The sequence below is a fragment of the Takifugu flavidus genome, chromosome 5, assembly GCF_003711565.1.
Source record: "Takifugu flavidus isolate HTHZ2018 chromosome 5, ASM371156v2, whole genome shotgun sequence".
NCBI classification, from domain to species: Eukaryota; Metazoa; Chordata; class Actinopteri; order Tetraodontiformes; family Tetraodontidae; genus Takifugu; species Takifugu flavidus.
The window spans coordinates 9,968,794-9,988,531 of record NC_079524.1 but is presented as its reverse complement, the minus strand read 5'-3'; the positions used below and the strand labels follow the sequence as shown (position 1 = coordinate 9,988,531).

The window sequence follows — 19,738 nt, the reverse complement described above, 5'->3', positions numbered from 1 at the left end:
TTGAGCTAATATCATGCTAGCTTCAGTTTTAGAACATTGTGTTTAGTAGATCAACAGGGTTTTTTGGCAGTCTGTAAACATTAATAACACATAATAATTAAACATCTTTTGCACAGGAAAAAGTAAAGTAAAAGTTAAAGAAAAAAGCTCCTCAATCAAATGGCTCAGAACTTCTTTTCTTCTGAGCCTGTCCCAGGTACATACGGGCTACGGCTCAAAACTAAACCGGATTACTTGAAATCAGGAAATATCATTGGAGATTAAGATTTTCAGTTTATGTTCCGTCGAATCGCAGATGTATTTTCAAGGAATTCTCGTAGAGCAGCGCCTTGTGGCCGCTCCTGAAAGGTGCTTCTGAGGAACCTGGAGAGGTGACGGCGTTCAACTTCTGGTATTTCCCTTCACAATAAAAGTCGTAGTTCCGTCACAGTAGAATAAACAAGCTCCTGTTCACGCTGAAATTGAGATTTATAAATCACACAAAAGCAATTGAACGCCAGTTCTAAATCTGGTAAACCGACAAACACTTTATTAAGCAGCAGGTCTTTTTTGCGTTGTTTACAACGTTGTTTTGTTTGATATCGATTTTTCTATGTTGATATTTTAAAACTATCTTTTTTGATTCGATTCGCTGTTTTTCTAAGAATATATATATTTACACAAACACACACACACACACATATAATGTTTAATATTTGAGGTGTGCTATAGATTGTACACATTCTTTAATATAACGTGTCCTCAAAGAACACAGTGAGCCAGTCTACCTTAAATGTATTATTATTATTGCGAACAACAACAACAACAATAATAATATAGCAGTAGTAAAACAAAAAACAGACTGTCAAATAACCCGTAAAACTTATGTAATTATTAAACTAATTAAATTAAATTATTGACGTTTGTATTCATACATGCATTCATTAACCCAAAAAAAAGATATGTTCATCAATCAATCAATCAATCAATCTTGATTTATATAGTCGATAAAGTCAAACCCTCCACTGAAACAATGTTTTATATCTGAGCTTGATTAATTTCCTGAATTTAAAATTCCGTTTTGCTTACATGAAAGTCAGACCTCAGAGCCGTAAAGAGTTGGATTTTCCCTCTAAACTACTTTACACTCGTTGTCTAAGCTCTCCTGTAACGTCAGCCCGACTAATCCATCAGTGAGTTCAACTGGGCCGTGTGTGCTTTTATTTTGTAAGGACAAACCGGAACGTGTTCGTGCCGCCGTGCGGCGTCTTGCAGCAGCCGCGGAGGATGCGCATATTCTCCGCTTTAAGGGGCCGTTCGGAGCTTCTCTCTGGCTGCTGGAGCATTTCTCCGTCTGGAATCATTCAAACACTTTCTGGGATCCATTAAAACGCGGCCGTCGTTGTTCAAACATCAAACCGAAGCCGGCTTTGTTTCCGGATATCTTGTCAGACTGAGGGGGAGAAGTTTAGGACGCAGTTTCCGAGACGGGCTGACTTGATTTCGTCGGTGCCGAGAGGTTTTGGGATAAAGGGGCTAACCTGAAAAACCACCGCAGACGCGGTTATCTGCGGGAGCTGCGATTAAAAGAGCCGAAAACGCTCACGGACATTGAAATAAACTTTAAAAGGAACGGATTTCACACCACGTTGAAGTTTTTTTTCCGCTCCAGTGATTTTCGGGGGGACGCGCATTCTTCGGTCCGGCCGCTCAACTTTGGCTGAAATATGCGCAAACTTCCAAACCAAGCGTCGGTGTCCTGAAGCCAGAGAGGTCTGTGGTGGCCCAAACTGGATTTACTCTGCTTTTGTCCGTTCAGCGGGAAGTTTTAGTGCATCCAGCCGGAGCCGAGGAGCTGGCTGCTCCGTCTCCCCCCTCCTGGAAGGTGAGTTTTCCAAACCACATTTCCCGTTTTCCTTGGATTTACCTGCCAGAGATTTTAGCTTCGCTTCGCATTTCCACGTTTTTCTGTCGGACAGATCTTTTTTCAAAGAACCGCGGAACTCACTTTCTTAATCAGGTGTTTTCTTAATCAAAAGTTTCGTAACTTTTCCGTGTCTGGATGCGGAGCGCAAGGCCCAAATGTTCCCGAAGTTCCCTCAAAAGTCCGACTTTCTGTCCAAATCTTTGTCATTAATTTGAATGAACGCTTCCACGTCAAACGCATGTTTCATCTGGAATTGGCTTCTTTATTTCTGTCTTATTCCCTCTTTTTATCCCAGTCTGTAAATGATACATGTGTTGCTGCTCCAAAACCTAAAATTACCTTTGATTTAAAACAATTAATTCTCATTTTCTGCCCTCTGCTGCTGCAGCTTCTCTTTTTGGTCTATTAATAAAGTCACGTTTGTATCTCTTTAGAGTTTAAATCCCCAATTAGTCCCAGAAAATGTGAATCCTGACCAACATGGCATCCAAATTCCCATTTTTAAACCCTTTTGCTTGTCTTAAAACCAGAACCTTCCAGAATTGGAACAAAAAAAAAGATGAAATCAAATGGTAAATGCAGCCATTTTATCTTCAAGGGGAACATTCTATTCCGAACCCCCTGGAGCTGTTTTAGGAACGAGGGAAACGAGCATATACGGAGGTGTGTTTTTGTGAAAACAGCAGCCTCGGGGGTCTGAACCTGCTGCCTGGGAGCGCTGGTTAAACTGGGAGCGAAGGGGGCGGCAGGCTTTGAAAGCTGAGGAATTTTATGCATGGATGGCGGCGAGCAGTAATTGCAGTGGAGGCTATGTTATGGATCAGACCTGCAGCCCTTTGTCTCGCTGTAATGAGGGGAGATAAATGTGGCTGCGGGTTCTAATCCCGTTAGTCTGACCCCTTTTATTATCCAGATGTTGAGAATTGGGATTTAGCAAACGGGCAGAGCAGAAACATCTGACAAAGGGGCGCGTGAACAGGAGGAAGTCCGGTTTGTCCCGGCTCCAGTCGGGGGCCTCTAAGGTTGGTTTCCATCCAGCAGAACCAGTGTTCTGCTGAAAGGCCTCTGAGCTGCAGGAACCCACTGGAGAAGGCGGAGGGAACGCTGCCGTGAGGCCGGCCGGTGCTGGATCCTTCGTCTCTAAACACCAGAACATTTTATATCGACATCCTTGACGCCGGGCCGACGCAGGTCCGACCCGCCGGCTTCCACCCGTGTTGTGAGGCAGAGTTTGAGCCACAGTAAAACCGTGTGTGTTCTTCATAAAAGATGGTGTGTGTCAGACTCGCTCCTGTGTGTGTTGGGGGGGGGGGGGGGGGGTAATGTCACCCTCCTCGACGGAGCTCCGTCCTCCTCCTGAACGTGCCACGGCGGTGTTGGAGGCGACCCAAACACTGAGTCAGAGCCCAGAAAGCCTGAATGAACCGGATTCTTCACCCCCGTCAGATCCAGCTCTGCTGCAGCGTTCTGGGAAAGTTAAATCTGGTTCCTGAGCAAACGCATTGAGCTTCGTAGCGGGAAGGAGGGGGGGGGGCAGCTGTGAGTGAAAAGAACCGCTGGGTTCTGGCAGGATTCTGCTCCGTTTGTTTGTTAGGCCCGTCTTGACAGCCCGTGGGAGCAAATGGCGGCCGGCGTGGGGGGTCTGCCGGGCTCCTGGGGAAGCAGAAACCAACTGTTGGGTGATGGATCTCTCAGATGCTGCCAGCCTCTATTTTTCTGCGGCGGTGTCGGGTAGCGGCCCCCAGCTCTGGATCTCACGCACATTCCTCACACGGGGGCTACGGGGGTTTGTTGCCAGCGTTAATCTCTGCATCCAGATGCTGCAGAGGTGATGATGTGAGCAGATGTCGTCGAGAGCGCCGCTCTCCGCATCCTTCTCACAGCACAACACGGCTTTTTTGGAGTCTTGTCTGGACTTCCGTGCGAACTCGCCTCGAAACGGACAGAATATTCGCTTCCTTCGTCCCCGAATGTCGGAATTTCCCTCCGACAGCAGGAAAGATTTACCATAAAATCGGGAAAATTGGCATTTGCTTCAGCGTTCCTCTATTTTCACGCGTGTTTCTTTTTTTTCCATCATTGGGTTTAGTCTGTTTTGCATTGTCCTCTCAGGAGGGGGCGCTACAGGAGGCTTCCTCCACCTCGGCTGATCCAGAGAGGTTTAAAAACTCGCCACTATCGTCGAAAGAATTCCTGTAACGCGTCATTTTTAGGTGTTGGGTTCTCGCTCCCCTGCGTGCTGAGTATCGCTACTCTTTAAATGACTGTTACTGTCGCTCATGCAGTTAAATAACAACATTCCCATATTGTTTTCCATCATTGGTGAAAACCAACGGAATCGCCACCGTAGCGCTTTACGCTAACGCTGCTAGCTTGTTGTTCACGTTCTGCCGCCTGAACCCCAGGTGGCGCTCCGCCCGGCGTGTTTTTGTTTCTGGATCTGGAGTCCTGCGCGAGGCGACGGAGACGTTTGCCGGCTGTTTTTTCCGCTCTCCCCTTCGGGTCGCGGCATATTTTGATTCCCACAAACGGCGTCATTATTTCCAGCGCCGCGTCGATGGCGGTTGGCGGACCGCAGCAAACACGCCCGGGCTGTTTTCATCCGTGTTTTCTTTTTTCCCTGTTTCCAGTTTGGCGCTGATGCCCCGCAGGTCTGGATGGAGCTGCAGTCTCAGAGAAACCTCCGGTTGTAGCTCCCTCAGCAGGATGCTGATGAGGCCAAGTTTACGTCTCCTCCTGACTCTCCTCCTCCTCCAGGTTTTAAGGACCCTGTGCCGGCCGACCGATGAAGGTATGACCCTCTTTGCCTTGTTAGCCCCCCCGTTCATTGGGAACGCCGTAAACGTCGGCTCTGTTTGAAGCGACTCTTATCTGGAGTCTTGATAACCGAAGCTTTGTTCTCGGCTCAGGAATGCTAACAGACTCCAGACACTTGCGTGGCTGGTGACTCTTTCCTTCAGGAAATCGCCAGAAACTGACGGCTTTCCGAATAAATACGGCGTTCCTCCCATGAAATAAGCTGGCTGTGGGGTGTGTAAACATTGGCTTTAACTCGGAGCAGAAGTTAAGAGTCACGCAGGTCAGCGTGAAATCTAATTCTTAGGGGGAAGAATTCACATTTGCAGGGGAAAAAAAACTGGGAGATCTTTTTATTATTTTGTAAATAAGTTTTAAATCCCGTGAGCTCGGCGCTGTGAGTGGGATCAGTCAGTTCCAGAGGGGGCCTCAGTCCAGTCGGGCCGTTCCACCGGTTGACTCCTGAAGAGCCCGTGAAACCGAATCCTTAAAAATGTGCCTGCTGGATCCGGTCCAGCGGCCCGGTCACTGCCCGGACTTGCGGATTGATGGTTTTGGATGGTTACGCTCGGCAGTCGGAAGCGGGGAGCAGCGGAATACGATGAAGGCTCGGCGTTATAATTGGAGTCGTTGGGCGCGAGGGTCCCTGGGAGCCCAGAAATATGTCCTGTGTTTAGGTGAGCGGAGGGACGCGAGCAGTAAATGGCTCCATCTGTAGCTGCGGGGCGGCCGGGCTACCTGGCAGCTCCCGCTCCTCCCGCCCCCTCCTCCTCTGTAACGAGGAGGTATTTGCTGTCACCACGAGGGGAGTTCACTGCCGAACGGCTGTAAATTAACCCCCAAAAAGAGGAGGAGAGGAGCCGGGTCTCTGATCGCCAGGATCCAGTTTCTGAGGAGAAGGTTTAACGTCTGAGGTGAGCTGTAAACGTCCCCAGGTGGGGGGGGGGGGGGGCACATTCACACTTCCCCGGAACGCCAGGTTCTGTCTCTGCTGGTCGTTGGGGGATCTAATGCAAACGCCGATGGGATCGTCAGTCGAATGGAGGGTTTCGTTAAGATCAGCTGAGCTTCTGCCGCTCCGGCAGCACCCGGGCATCCGGCAGCCCCCACAGCCCACCCTCTGTGATCCAACCAAACCAGCCACAATACCAGTGCACGGTGAGGTAGCATCTGCACCCCTGTGCCCCCCCCCCCCCCCCCCCCCCCCCCCCCCACTCACACAGAGTGACTGATGACTTCAGCTGTTGAAGAACAATCCCAGCAGCAGCATTTGGCCACATTCCTTTTGTCCTGAAACAAAATGGCCTCATGGAAACGGCGCCGTCTCCTCGCAGGCCTCTTTGTTTGTCTTTTCTTCCACACGAGAAAAGAATATTCGGCCGACAAATTAGAACCTCCTCTGCCGGCCCGGGGCCTTTGCTCCTCGGCCCGAGCTGAGTGTTTGGACGTTGACGTGCACCTCGTCGCTCTGCTGTCAGTCACAGCCGATGTCAGCGGTGACCCCTGGGTGGGGGGAGGATCCGGCTCCGACAGTGACGGGACCCAGAGGAGCCGGATCCTCTTTTAACTCTTTAATCCTCCCTGGGACATTAAAGCGTGCGCTTCGTGACCCGCTCGGATCCGAGTCACAGTTTGGTTTTGCTTTCCTTTGCTGATATTTATGGTTGCCCATGGCAACAGTTCTCACAATAGTCTTTTGTCACGGTAACGGCGAGGAACAAATTGATGATTAGCCCGGTGCTTTAGATGCCAACTGGTTTGAAGCAACAGCGCTTGGGTGGGTTTGCGTTGCACCGCTGCGGCACAAGCAGGTTTGTACTTGAGTCCTGACAGAAACGAGGGAAATTATTATACGAGAAATCCTTTAGTACACGCGGAGGCAACATCCAGCGTTAGCATTTGTGGCTAACTAGCCAATTCATTGTCGGCATGAGTCACGAAACACTCCAATCACAGCATTGGTATCAACTTGGCACGCTTGGAACCCTGGTTAAAAGGAGCCACTCGGCCCAGGACTGGAGGCCTCCATCACTGGGGGGGGGCACATTCCTTTCTGCACTTCTGTATCCATTCAGCTGCTTGTATGAAAATGCAGAAGGTTCCCCTAATTCATCTGAACTCTCTGCCGTTGGTCTGCAGACGGGGGCAACAAAACCAGGACTAGCTCTTCATGGTAATTGACCATTAGCACCCCAGTGAGGGGCTAAATGCAGCTGTGCTCATTTGAATGACACTTGGAGACCTTAGCAGCACTTTTTATCTTCTAAAGTGTTAATCCGCACCAGCTCGTCGGGAGTGAAAAGGTTCCAGCGGGGACACTCGCTCCATGTTCTCCTCTCTGGGGGGAGGGAGCGCTTCTAATGGGCTTTGTCCTTTTCTTTTGCTTCTTGGCAGTCCCACCTTTTGTCTTTGAGACCTCCACACACACACACACACACACACACACACACAGGCCAGCTGATCTGCAGAGGAAACTTCCTCGCTGTTCCCCCAGCTGGACCTCACCGCTGCAGCCGACCATCACTGCAGCCAGAGCAGGAAATCCCAGAAGTCATTCACGCGGCATATTACTTCCTATCCTGTGTCCAGAGCAGCTTTCATAGACCGGTGCCGCCATCACTTCCTCCTCACTTTACACACCAGTGAGCCGCCGCCCCCCCCTCGGTTTCAACAGAGAATTCCTCCCATGCTTTATTGAATTAAGCTGATTCCAAAATGCGTCAGTCAAACAGTTGGAAGGACAGAATTTCCAGGTTTGTTTAATTTTGGAAGTCCCCGTTGGTTCAATCATCCAATCACAGCAGCGGAAGATGAAACCTCCCAAAAAAGGGCTTTTGGCCTCAGATTGAAGCTAAAGTTCAAAGTTGGCCTGCACTTGTGTTGTGAATGTGTTGATGTGTTTTTTTTTAGTTGGGCCGTGTTGTCGCCGCATTTTAAAGGAGCACAAATGTTCCCGACGGTGCTGGAGAATAAAGAGAGCAGCAGATTTTACAGCTTTTTATGGTCCTTTTATGGTGTCTGCGGTCAGATTAACAGCTGGGATGTTGACACAGTCTTATCAGTGGCATCTGCGTGCACAGCGACACACACGTCTGCCCTCGTCACTGGAAGCTTTTTCTTCTTCTTTTTTTAAAGGAGAAAGTCGATCCCAGTCCCTGCCCCCTTTTCCTGCTGGGATTAAGGGCCTGTCAAGCACATGTGATCCAGGAAATACCTTTACTAGGCCCGAGCAGGATCGCCATGGCAACCGGCACTCGAACCTGCCGTTGCAGGCCCTCGCTCCTGCGCGCACGCTGGCCTCCTCATCCTCCTTTTATCGTTGGGAGGTCTTTGTTGTGGGGGTGGGCGGGGCCAGTGGAGTTCGCTGCTGTTGTCCTGAGGTTGTTTTCTGTGGATGAGCTTCCTGTTCTGGAGAGCTGGATTCACAGAAACCCAGAATGATCGCAGCCTCGGGCTAGCCTCCCTCCGTGGTATTTGATTATCCTCGCTGTCTTCCTGCGTTGTAGCGCTGAAGGTGAGGCAGGGAGGAGGATCAGACTTATTCCTGAGATCACCCATGTGGCTAATAAAGCTGAAAGACTATGTTTTGTTGGTCACAGCGACGCACCCCGGTCCACCCATTTGGCTGAGTCAGTGATGATTGTTGCAGCGCCCCCTCCTGTTGTGTTTGAAGAGCACGCTCGCCTCCACTAACAAGGCCTTGTGATCGCATTATCGGCAGCACTGTTTGTCCCCTCACTGCTGCAGCTCTTCCCCTCACTTTAACAGATCTGACGCTGAGCGTCGGGTCTCGGAGGGCTTGGCGTCGCCACATTTCCAGGGACGCCAACGCGGAGGCGGAGTACGTGTTTTGAGAAACTTTTTCAATGCTCTCGGGAAACCGAGACGCCAGGTCGCCGCGCTCCCGCGGCCCTGGAGCACCGACATGACCAGCGATGATCTGCACCTTTTGTAACTGGACAAACAACACCAGCGTGATGGACAGCGTGTCATCTTAATCGGGTTAGCCCCTCCCCCCTGCAGACCATGCAGTCATTCAGAGCGGGGGCTCAGGTGTCTCGCTCTGTGATGCATCCCGCTCCCTTTAATCCTCTTAATTGAATTTCACCTTCCTCTGTCGAGTAGCTCCTGGCCCTTCTGACGGCGGCGGTGATTTAATTTTAGGACAGAAGCGAAACAGCCTCACCGGGAGGAAGTGGAGAATGGAAGTTTAGTGCGTCGATTTTGTGCGTCGCTGTTGCGTCTGCAGCCTTTCCTCGGTCAGGTTTTGTTGGTGGTGCTCGGAGGCATCCTCCCCTCAGTTCGGAAGGCTTTTGGCTCCGGCTGTGAATATTGACGGGGTGCTTCTCGTCCTCCGTCCCTGCCAGAGATGTCGGGTGGAGCCGTTCCAGGGTTTTCCCTGTCATTAATCCTCAGGCTGCAGCTGCTTTACAAACAGGCAGAGCAAAATCGGAGAAACTGCATTTGAATGAGGGGAAACTGAGCGGAAACTTTAAAAAAGAAAAAGAAAGAAAGATCACAATCATGACGTCATCATGGATCCGCAATGATTGCCAATCAGATTTTCTTCTCCAGATGGGAAGAGACCCTGGAACTACATTTTCCAAAGAGCGCTGCGGTTCGATGTGGTTCACATTTATCTGCTCCAGAACAACAGTTCTTTACCGAGCGCTCATGCAGCAGCACGTGCAGCTCTGTGAGAGAGGAGGAGAGTTTCACAGTTCACGCTTCAGACTTGAGGCCAAACGCCGTCTCTCTGTCCTCACAGTGGCTGTGGAAGCTCCTCTTGAAATGTTCACGCTCTACCCCGGCCAACCTCTTGACCTGAGGTGCCCCGCCAGCGACTCCACCCAAGCTGTCAACTGGACCAAAGACCACGTGCTGGTGGTGGACGGGGAGCACACGCGCATCCGTAACGGCCACCTGGAGATCGAGAGCGTGGAGCTGAGCGACTCTGGCCTGTACGCCTGCACCACCTTCGGGAACCACAGCGGCTTGTTTAACATCTCAGGTACACCAGGTTCAGTGGTGGGGGCGCGGCAGGTAACGCTGCATATTCAGGCCTGTCTCCTGTCTCTCTAGTTGATGTTCTGGCGTCATCGGAGGACGACGAAGAAGACGAGGAGTCATCATCAGAGGAAGCCAAGCTGCTGGGCAGCCAGAAAGAGCTGCGTAAGTGAGGCCATCATCAAATGGTCATTACTCACACCCTAAACTGTCCCGGGGTTATGACTTCAGCGTGTGTGTATGTGTGAGTGCGTGCGTGCATGAATCATGGGGTTTCACCTCTCGGTGACGGTTGTTACACACTGAATAAATAACAGCGGTTCACCTTAGATGTCCTCCAACTTTTCTTGTCCGCCCACACACTCCAGCAGCTGGCGAGCGTAACGGCCATTAGCTTACACACTGGCCCTCTTCCTGCCGCTGAATCAGTATCAGTTGAGAATGGTTTTGTTGCTTAAGTTCTAACTTTTCTAAACGATTGTTTACTTCCCGCCCTCATTCGTTTGTTTTTGGTCAGGGGTTTTGTGAATCTGCCAACCGTCTCTCTCCTCCTCAGCGATGGCGCCGCAGTGGGCTCACCCAGAGAAAATGGCCAAAAAGCTTCACGCCGTTCCAGCCAGTAAGACCGTCAAGTTTCGCTGCCAGGCCAGCGGCAACCCCACCCCGACCCTGAAGTGGTACAAGAACGGCAGGGAGTTCAAGAGAGACCATCGCATCGGAGGCTTCAAGGTCACCGCCGCTCTTCACCTCCTCGCTCTGCTGCTCCCTAGTTCTGTCGAACAGTAGAACATTAGAACGTCGGCCTCCTCCTTCAGTCAGTAATGTGCACGGCGGCGTCCGAGGTTCACGTTTGACCTGTGAAGCGCAGCAGATGAAGCTCGAAGGCTGCAGGTGGACGCGGCCCTGGCGTCCCTGCTGTCACTGGGCTGTTTTATGGCTCCTTCTGTTGTCCTGTTTCCAGGCAGGCTGTCCTCACATGTGACGCTAACAGCTGATAAACTGTGAGTTTATAATGGCTGATAGGGCGTTTACTGCCACGTCTGGATTAACTCTCAACACGGGTGCGGACCGGATCCGTTTATGCTTCAATCACCATCGTTTATTGGAAACACACCCCTTCAATGCACTCTTTGTTTTTCAAGAATCTCTTTCCTAAAATAAGAATTCAGGTCAGAGTGAAATCCACTCTATTCACTTTATTACTTGTTGTTATTTTAACATTAACGTACAGATTGTTGATCCTTTAATATCTTCAACTTATGAGGCGAGCTAAAACCTTTGGCATAAATTTTGAACGTTTTAAGGGCTTTTAAAAATATATAATTGATTTTATTGGGCATTCTTAGGAGATTTTAGGACCTTTTTTTTTTATTTGTCTTTGTTGTGCCATTTCTTGATGGTGGGAAATCATTCAGAACAGCTACATTCAAGTGTGTGCTTGTGCGCGCTTCTGTGCAAGTGTGTGTTACAGCTGCTCTTCCCATCATGGTATATGCTGGTCCAGCCTTATCTCATTTTCCTCTACAGCTGGGACACATTTAGGAGTTTCCTTTCAGCTGTGTACCCCCACCACACACACACGCACGCACACACACACACACTCGCATACACACGGACTTTTCACCCAATCAGGCAGCAGCCGTCAACATCTGCTTGCAGCTTTCTGCAAAGGCCTGCACCGGCGGTCAGCGACATCTCTCATCTGAGCTCTTTAATCGCCGCGCGTTTATCACTCGTACAGTCTGCGCGGAGACGTTTGTGCGTGCACGTGCGTGTGCGCGAGGGACGTAATGTCGACCACATGTATGTGAAGCCAGGCAGAGCACATCTGGCAGCGGGAATCACGTTCTGCAGCTAAATGAGGGAGAGCGTGTGTGGATATGCATGTTTGATGTTGCTGTTGCCTCAGAGGTCGCCTGATTAATCGCACGCCGCCGCTCGCAGCAGATTTATGGAAGAAAAACTGTAATATGTCTTGGAGAGACGCACTAATAAGACGGGATGGAGCAGCCATGCATAAAACATTTTCTCCGATGCGCGCCCCCCCACCCCCCCAAAGAAAACCCAAAACGCTGATCACATGAGGATGTGTCAGTTTCTTCACCCCGCACACGGTGACCTTTAGATGTTGGCCGGTAGTTTTGGGTTCATATTCTTAGAAAAGGGACATTTTAGCGGAGGTTCAGGCTGCATGTACAATTGCTGGTTAGCAAGCTCTAACTCTGGGTCCTTGTCTGGACTTTTAGGTCCGTGACCACATGTGGACCATCATCATGGAGGCCGTGGTCCCCTCTGACAAAGGCAACTACACCTGCGTGGTGGAGAACCAGTATGGCAGCATCAACCACACCTATCAGCTGGACGTAGTGGGTGAGGCTTGATTCCTGCTGTGATAGAACCTCCTGAACTCACCGTAGGTCAGTTGTTCACTATAATTCCTTCTCATTTCCATCCTGCAGAACGCTCCCCACACAGGCCGATCCTTCAGGCCGGCCTCCCAGCCAACCGCACCGCAGTGGTGGGCAGCGACGTGGAGTTCGAGTGCAAAGTGTTCAGCGACCCTCAGCCTCACATCCAGTGGCTGAAGCACATCGAGGTCAACGGCAGCCGCCACGGCCCTGACGGCCTGCCGTACGTCCGCATCCTCAAGGTAGGAGGAGTTTATCAGTACAAAGTGGAACATCTTTCTACAGCATAGACTGTTATGACTGCCAAACCCTCTGGAGTTCTGCGGTACAGAACTAAGCCCCGCCTCCCCGGCGGTCTCGGATGGACCTCTGTTACTCTGTGAAACTGTAAATCCTTTGTTGCTTTTGTAATGTGATTTTGGGTCCCGGCCTGCTGTGTGTTGTCTGTTTTGCTGCACATGACGTGTCTTTATTTGCAGCATTCGGGGGTCAATAGCTCGGACGCTCAGGTGCTGACCCTCCACAATGTGACTGAGGAGGAGAGCGGGGAGTATATATGTAAAGTGTCCAATTATATAGGAGAGGCCAATCAGTCAGCCTGGCTGACTGTCATCCGCTATGAACCCACAGGTAACCGCCATCACCACCACCTCCCATGATGCAACAGGAGCACCATAAAGCAGGGTCCATCCTCAGCTGTTTCTCTCCTCCCTGCCTCCCCCTGTTCCTCCCCCCTCAGCGTCCTGACTGTAAATGACACTATGGAAAATTCCCAGCAGAACAGTTTGAGCGCGTTTGGTCTCATGTTTATCTGACTCTCTTCTCATGCCTACCCCCTTCCCCCTGCCGTGCCCTCCCAATAAGGGCCTCTCTGCCATCTTCCATTACTTTCGCTTTCTTTCCCTTCAAAGGAACAACCCCCCCCCCCCGTCTGCTCACATCCACATGTCCTGCTGTTTGTCTCGCGCAGGGCTGGGTATCCTTCACAACTTAAAAGGGGGGTAAAACCTCTGTGTTTCAGCTCCTGTAGTTTAATATTTAACTCTCGCATCACCAGTATTATCACACCGTGTGAGTAGACGAGCGTCAGTGTTGCAGTGTAGCGCTTAAACTTTTTTAAGCGTGTTTGAATGTTTCACCTAGTTTTTATCCAGTCAAGCAGACTAATTGGCTCATTTAGCCAATGGATGGGTGGATGGATGGATGGATGGATGATGGGTGGGTGGATGGATGGATGGATGGATGATGGGTGGATAGATGGATGGATGGATGGATGGGTGGGTGGATGGATGGATGGGTGGGTGGATGGTGGATGGATGGATGGGGGGATGGATGGATGGATGATGGGTGGGTGGATGGATGGATGGGTGGGTGGATGGGTGGATGGATGGGTGGATGGATGTATGCCAGTGTTCTCCTGTACACGGATACTCAGCCCTGGTCCCGTGTGCACTGTTCTGCTGTGGAAGTTCTCCATGTTCTCCATCTCCTGCATGTAGAGATGAGACTGAGGTCATCAATGTGGTGTTTGGGGCGGACCGACGGTCGGTCCGGCGGCTCAACCTAACCGGTTCCTCCACTAACAGATTCTGGAGGTCTCCTCCTGACGAAGTGTTAGCTTTTGGTGCAGGTGGTGTTGGATGGCGGTGGGAGAACGCTCCTCCATCCTCTTTCCTTTTCCAAAATCCTTCACTCATGGTTCTGTTTCCTCTTGGGCCTCTTGTTGGGTCTGCTTGTTCTTTTCTAGACCGCTGGCTTTAACATCACCGACAAGGAAATGGAAGTCCTCCAACTGAGAAATGTGTCTTTTGATGACGCTGGGAAGTATACCTGCTTGGCGGGCAATTCTATCGGGTTCTCTCATCACTCTGCATGGTTGACCGTGTTTGAAGGTATCAGTGGTTCTGTCTCTCCTGTATTTCCTTGTCTTTCCTCCCGACCCTCAGCCCGACCCTCCGACTCACATTTGTCAGTAGTTCTGGTAAATGTGATCAGAAGTCGGCGCTGGTACTAAAACCGCTTCCTGCCCTCGGCATGGGTCCTGCTCCATCTCAGCCGTAGATGGGAGAGCTGGACCCATGTCCTGCTGTCCCTGCAGTGGACTCAGAAGCACGCCAAACGACCCAAACGCCGGCTGAGCGTCGTGTTTGGGGATGTTTGGAGCTTCTGATCCTCCTTGAACTGTCCCGCCCCTTTTTGCTCTTTAACCCCCGTTTGATCTGGAGCGCCGCTGATCGGCTCTGGCGTGCGCTACAAATGACGGGCATGCCCGATGTCATTTCCCGCTGCGAGCGCAGCGGTCGGCTTTGATAATTGGCTCCGCTGCGGTGGATGCGTCTCATTCCTGGGCGACGGAATCTGCATTTGGCCAATTACCAAAGCCGCTCGTCGGGTGGCGTTTTCACAAAGCCGCAGCTCATTTGTGCAGCTGGTGTTGGTCAGAGGTGGAACTTGGTCTGGGATGTGAAATCTTCCAGAATGAGGGACATCCGGCAGATTTAGAGTAGCACAGACTTGTCTGCAGCTTCCAAAAGGTTTGACTGGTTAAACGGGGTGAAGCTCGCAGAAATGCAAACGTGTTCCAGCACGTAATAATATGCTGGCGCCGAGTGTTGAGCCCACACTGAATACCTGCCCTCAAGCCCCTCCCCCTTCTAGAGCATCGCAGGAAGCACAGTCGGAGAACAAAGAGAGGTTTCCACTACTGTTTCCACTTTCAAGTTCCAGATTTCCTTTATACTTCCAGGCTAGTGCAGAAACATGGCAGAGCAACACTCTAGCAGCCATGAAGGGGAACCACCTTCATCTATATAAACGTCTGCTCTTAACAGGGTTAGATGGTTCAGGTCTCAGTTATTCCTAATTTCCATGTTTTATAAAAGTCATCCCAGGCCAAGGAGCCACACTCGTCCTGTGACTGCGGTGTGGGATCCATTAGAGCTGGATAATCGTTGGTGTTTCTACTCTCAGGGAGGAAAAAAACAAGATCTGAAGCAGTTTCCTTTTAAAAGCAGGTTAAATCGGCACCAGCACCAACACACACCTCTGACACTGTCCGTGGACGTTGGCGTCTCCGACATGATGAACACAAAGATGATTATCGTCTAAAAGTCAGATTCTTTGTACACAAAGACAGAAAATCCTTCTGAAAACTCACATCAGAGCCTTCATAGATTTTAAAGATAGTTTGACTCGATGCTCCATTGAATTTTTTTGTAGTGAAGATCCTGGTAGGGGTCAAAGGTTCTGACTTTTAGACCCGTAATTGGTTGTAATTGGTCGTGCTGGGATGGGATGGGATGGATGAACTGAAGCCCGTGTGCCCGATGAGCGCTCACCCTGCATCTCCCCCTCCTCACCCCACCATCTAGCCGTCCCCCACTATCCTCCAGCCAACCACACCTACCTGGAGGTCGTCATCTATTGTGTGGGGTTCTTCTTAATCGTGGTGATGATCACCGTTGCCATCATCGTCAAGATCCGCACCTCGTCCAAGAAGAGTGACTTCAACAGCCAGGTGGCCGTCCACAAGCTGGCCAAGAGCATCCCCCTGCGCAGACAGGTAACAGAAAGTAGATAGGGGGTTTGGAACATTATACCTCTTCTCCTCTTCTTTCTGCACTTCCTTCGATCCAGATTGACAAATGTTTCAAAGGTAAAAATTCAGAGCCCTTCCTGGTTTGCCGGAAGTCTTCTCAGGTAAATATGAACGTTGAGCCGGTCAGCTGATGAGGCCGGCTCAGCCAATCAACTGACGGCATAGTCTGGCGTAGCGTTCCGAGCTGGAGCGGCGCTGGCCTAGCTACTGGTTCCGTGTCCAGTGACACTTTCTCCAGCTGTGGCCTTCGGAGCGAAGCTGGATTCATCTGAGTAAAACTGTTGACGGGCGTGTGTTCCACTTTGAGAAGAGTAATGTCAGTGTCTTTGACCTCAGGTGTCTGTTGACTCAGGCTCTTCCATCCACTCTGGAGCCATGCTGGTCCGCCCGTCTCGCCTGTCCTCCAGCGGCTCTCCGATGCTTTCAGGCGTGTCGGAGTATGAGCTGCCTCAGGACCCTCGCTGGGAGCTTCCCCGGGACAGGTACCCTCCTTCAGACTTAAAGAGAGAGACCGCAGGCTTGTATCTGAGGCCTAACTGGTTCTGGGTGCGTTTCTCCTGGGCAGACTGGTTCTCGGGAAGCCTCTGGGTGAAGGCTGCTTCGGTCAGGTGGTGATGGGTGAAGCCATGGGACTGGACAAGGAGAAGCCAAACCGGGTCACCAAGGTGGCTGTCAAAATGCTGAAATGTGAGTTTGATCTGCGGACCGTCCAGCTGTCAGACTCCAGGCTGAGCGGAGTAAAAGTTTATGAGTCTATTTAACAGGCGATCATTAAACTGAGGACAGGAGACGGAGGAGCAGCCTTTACTCATTCCAGCTTTAGCCGTAGCTGCGTTTTCGCCATTTCGGTCCTCATCTGTTTACTTTCTGCTCTTCTGCAGCTGACGCCACTGAGAAAGACCTGTCGGACCTGATTTCAGAGATGGAGATGATGAAGATCATCGGGAAGCACAAGAACATTATTAATCTGCTGGGAGCCTGCACGCAAGATGGTAGGACACAACCGCACACGCACACCAGAAAGAACGTCTGTTAGCTTCAGGCTAACACGCAATAGGAGTCATAATTAGTGTGCTAGTAAAAATTAGCATTACGAGCACCATATTTGTCCAAGACTCTTTGGACTCGGGCTCCTTCTGTGCTTCTGCTTCAAACTCTACGTCTTCTCATGGTGTCTTCTGTCTCCAGGTCCACTTTACGTCATAGTCGAGTACGCGTCCAAGGGAAACTTGCGGGAATACCTCCGAGCTCGGCGCCCTCCGGGAATGGAGTACTGCTACAACCCGGACCAGGTCCCAGTGGAGAACATGTCCATCAAGGACCTGGTGTCCTGTGCCTTCCAGGTGGCTCGAGGGATGGAGTATTTGGCCTCCAAAAAGGTGACCTCTCCTACCTGCCTGGGTCATGTGACGGGCTGGACGCTGCGTGTTAGTAACGCGCGCTCTCATTGGTCCAGTGCATCCACAGAGATCTGGCTGCTCGCAACGTCTTGGTGACAGAGGACAGCGTGATGAAGATCGCGGACTTTGGCCTGGCGAGGGACATCCACCATATCGACTATTACAAGAAGACCACAAACGTAAACGTTTGCTCTGAACGGGCCGATCGAGCATGTTTTGTTTTGGAGGATTCGATTCACCCGCGCCAAAATTTGGATTTTTCAAACGAGCCGTGACCTTAAATCCGAAATGTTTTGACCTTCTAGGGGCGTTTGCCGGTGAAGTGGATGGCTCCTGAGGCGCTCTTTGACCGCATCTACACGCACCAGAGCGACGTGTGAGTATCATGCCCGCTCTTCCTGCTCGGCTCGCTGGGTTGTGGGAATCGGCAGCGTGGAAACCTGCGTGTTTGTGTCTCAGGTGGTCGTTCGGTGTTCTGCTGTGGGAGATCTTCACCCTGGGTGGTTCCCCGTATCCCGGCGTGCCCGTGGAGGAGCTGTTCAAGCTGCTGAAGGAGGGTCACCGCATGGACAAACCCTCCACGTGCACCCATGAGCTGTAAGATGCTATAAAAAATGTTTCCGTAGTGGTGGCTGATGTTTGAGGGGTTTGGATCCTGGTGGTGACCCCCGGTTCTGTTTCAGGTACATGATGATGAGGGACTGCTGGAATGCTGTTCCCTCTCAGAGACCCACCTTCAAACAGCTGGTGGAGGATCTGGATCGCTGTCTGGCCATGACGTCCAACCAGGTGAGTCGGTTTCCTCCCATGGAGCCGATCTGTTGCTCTGAGGTCAGAGTTGACTCCTGTTTGTGACTCCAGGAGTATCTGGAGCTGTCGATGCCTCTGGACCAGTGTTACCCCGACACCCGCAGCTCCACCTGCTCCTCCGGCGAGGACTCGGTCTTCTCCCACGACGCCGGTGCCGAGGAACCCTGCCTGCCCAAGTTTCCTCCCCACTCCAACGGCGCCGCCATCAAGAAACGCTGATACCTCACTCGCTCCTGCTCTTCCTGGGTTTAGACTCTGACTCCGCCCCCTCTTCCAGAGACCAAGCTAAGAGCCCCCGATGAGACGGGGCACGGAGGATACCTCACAGAACCTGCTGGGTCAAGCGGACCTGGAGCCGTTTCCCAGTTGTCGATGGCGACGACGTTTACGGGGCACTTTGTTTTAGCGGTGGCGGTGGCTTTTCTTCTACGCTTTGGGCATTCCGCGGATCAAAGGACTATTCCGAATGTTCTGCTTTCCAACATCTCCAGACCAAATCCAGAGAACGTGAGACCCACGGACACCGGGATGTTCTTGTACATACAGTTAGAAAATTATAAATATGAATATATATTTACATTGTACTCTTTATTTTTATGTCCATCATTGATTTATTTTCTTTTGTACATGGATTCTTTGGTTTGATCCATTTTTAATAGACTGTAGTTACATGAAAACGTGTCTGAGGGTCACATGGCCAGTCCACCGCAGCTTCAATTTATGATATAATCGATGAAAACTATATGATATAAATGCATATATATATATATATTTGGTTTTCTACTTTCAAATGTAAATGCTTTCAGCCTGCAGTGAGTGTGTGTGTGTGTGAGTGTGGGATCTTCGTCCATGTTTTAGAGAATTCTGACTTTTTTTCAAAATTCCTAAAATCGTGGAGGAAGAGGAAAGTTCTCAAAGGGGGGGTTTGGTGTGTCTCCGCCCCTTTCCGGACCCCCACAGGTGTTCATTTCCCTGCGTGGGTGCACTTGGCTGTGGCTGCTCGACCTCTGCTGTAAATGCTTGAAAAGGAGTTTTATTTGCTGCCATCGTAACTTCTGAAGAAGGGTTGCAGATACGCGTATGTCATCGTAAAAAGATTCAATAAAATGCTATAGATAAAGTGCCAAAGCCTTCGGCGTTTGAATCGGGGGCGGGGCTTATACTTCTGCCTCTGGAGTCAGCGTGGCGGCTGCAGTAAAAGGCTGATTTATGGCTGCGCAGCATCGCGGCGCCGCCTTGTCCATCACGCATGGTGGCCCCGGTCCTCGGCTCTCTTCCCGCCAGGATGAAGTCAACCTCCCAAGATTTAAAGTTTTTACACCAAACTTTTTTTTTATTGTTTGATTGACCGTCATTTTAAACCTGACTCGTAACTTGATGGTGGTAAATCGTCATTTTTGGGCAATATTGTCTCTTAAATCATATTGAAAGAAGTGTTGTTGGCTCCTATTGCTGCCTGTGGAAGTTCTCTCTTCCAGTTCAGGTTAACCTCGTGGATCCCAGCAGGGATCATCTACAGGAACACGCCGTTACTGCAGATAAACCCTCTGAGACCTCCAAGGTCACTGTGAACCTGCAGATATCTCAGACTCCTGGAAACGGGGGAGTCGTAAATCGGCGTCATCAGCGGTTGGAGCGAAGATGCGGAGCTTCATCGGAGAGGATGAAGAGGAGCAGCTTTACAACCCTCTAATGGAGCCGAGATCAACCCCGGTGCCATTAGGCAGAGACTCTTATCACTCCACCCAGATGGCACCGGAGGCTAGGCTAGGCTAGGCTAGCAGCAAGGTTGGCAGAGGTTGTTTTTGTGTAA

General features: G+C 50.8%; 1 protein-coding gene across 4 annotated transcripts; it reads left to right on the top strand.

Annotated features, from left to right (window-relative positions):
- The first annotated feature begins 1,272 nt into the window (after positions 1 to 1,272).
- On the top strand, positions 1,273 to 19,053 carry fgfr1a (fibroblast growth factor receptor 1a). Of its 4 annotated transcripts, none has more exons than XM_057032981.1 (18): positions 1,273 to 1,864; positions 4,537 to 4,697; positions 9,471 to 9,713; positions 9,785 to 9,874; positions 10,266 to 10,438; positions 11,956 to 12,079; positions 12,169 to 12,359; positions 13,865 to 14,009; positions 15,489 to 15,679; positions 16,052 to 16,197; positions 16,281 to 16,402; positions 16,597 to 16,707; positions 16,904 to 17,094; positions 17,172 to 17,294; positions 17,421 to 17,491; positions 17,575 to 17,712; positions 17,799 to 17,904; positions 17,977 to 19,053. In XM_057032981.1, exons 2-18 carry the CDS (start codon positions 4,547 to 4,549, stop codon positions 18,142 to 18,144), a joined length of 2,484 nt encoding a protein of 827 aa, XP_056888961.1. In that variant the 5' UTR covers positions 1,273 to 1,864; positions 4,537 to 4,546; the 3' UTR covers positions 18,145 to 19,053. The 4 variants fall into 4 exon arrangements, with proteins under 4 accessions (XP_056888961.1, XP_056888960.1, XP_056888959.1 ...); XM_057032980.1 differs by having other exon boundaries at positions 15,489 to 15,686; positions 16,053 to 16,197; XM_057032979.1 differs by lacking the exon at positions 13,865 to 14,009 and adding an exon at positions 12,597 to 12,747.
- Positions 19,054 to 19,738: the final 685 nt, after the last annotated feature.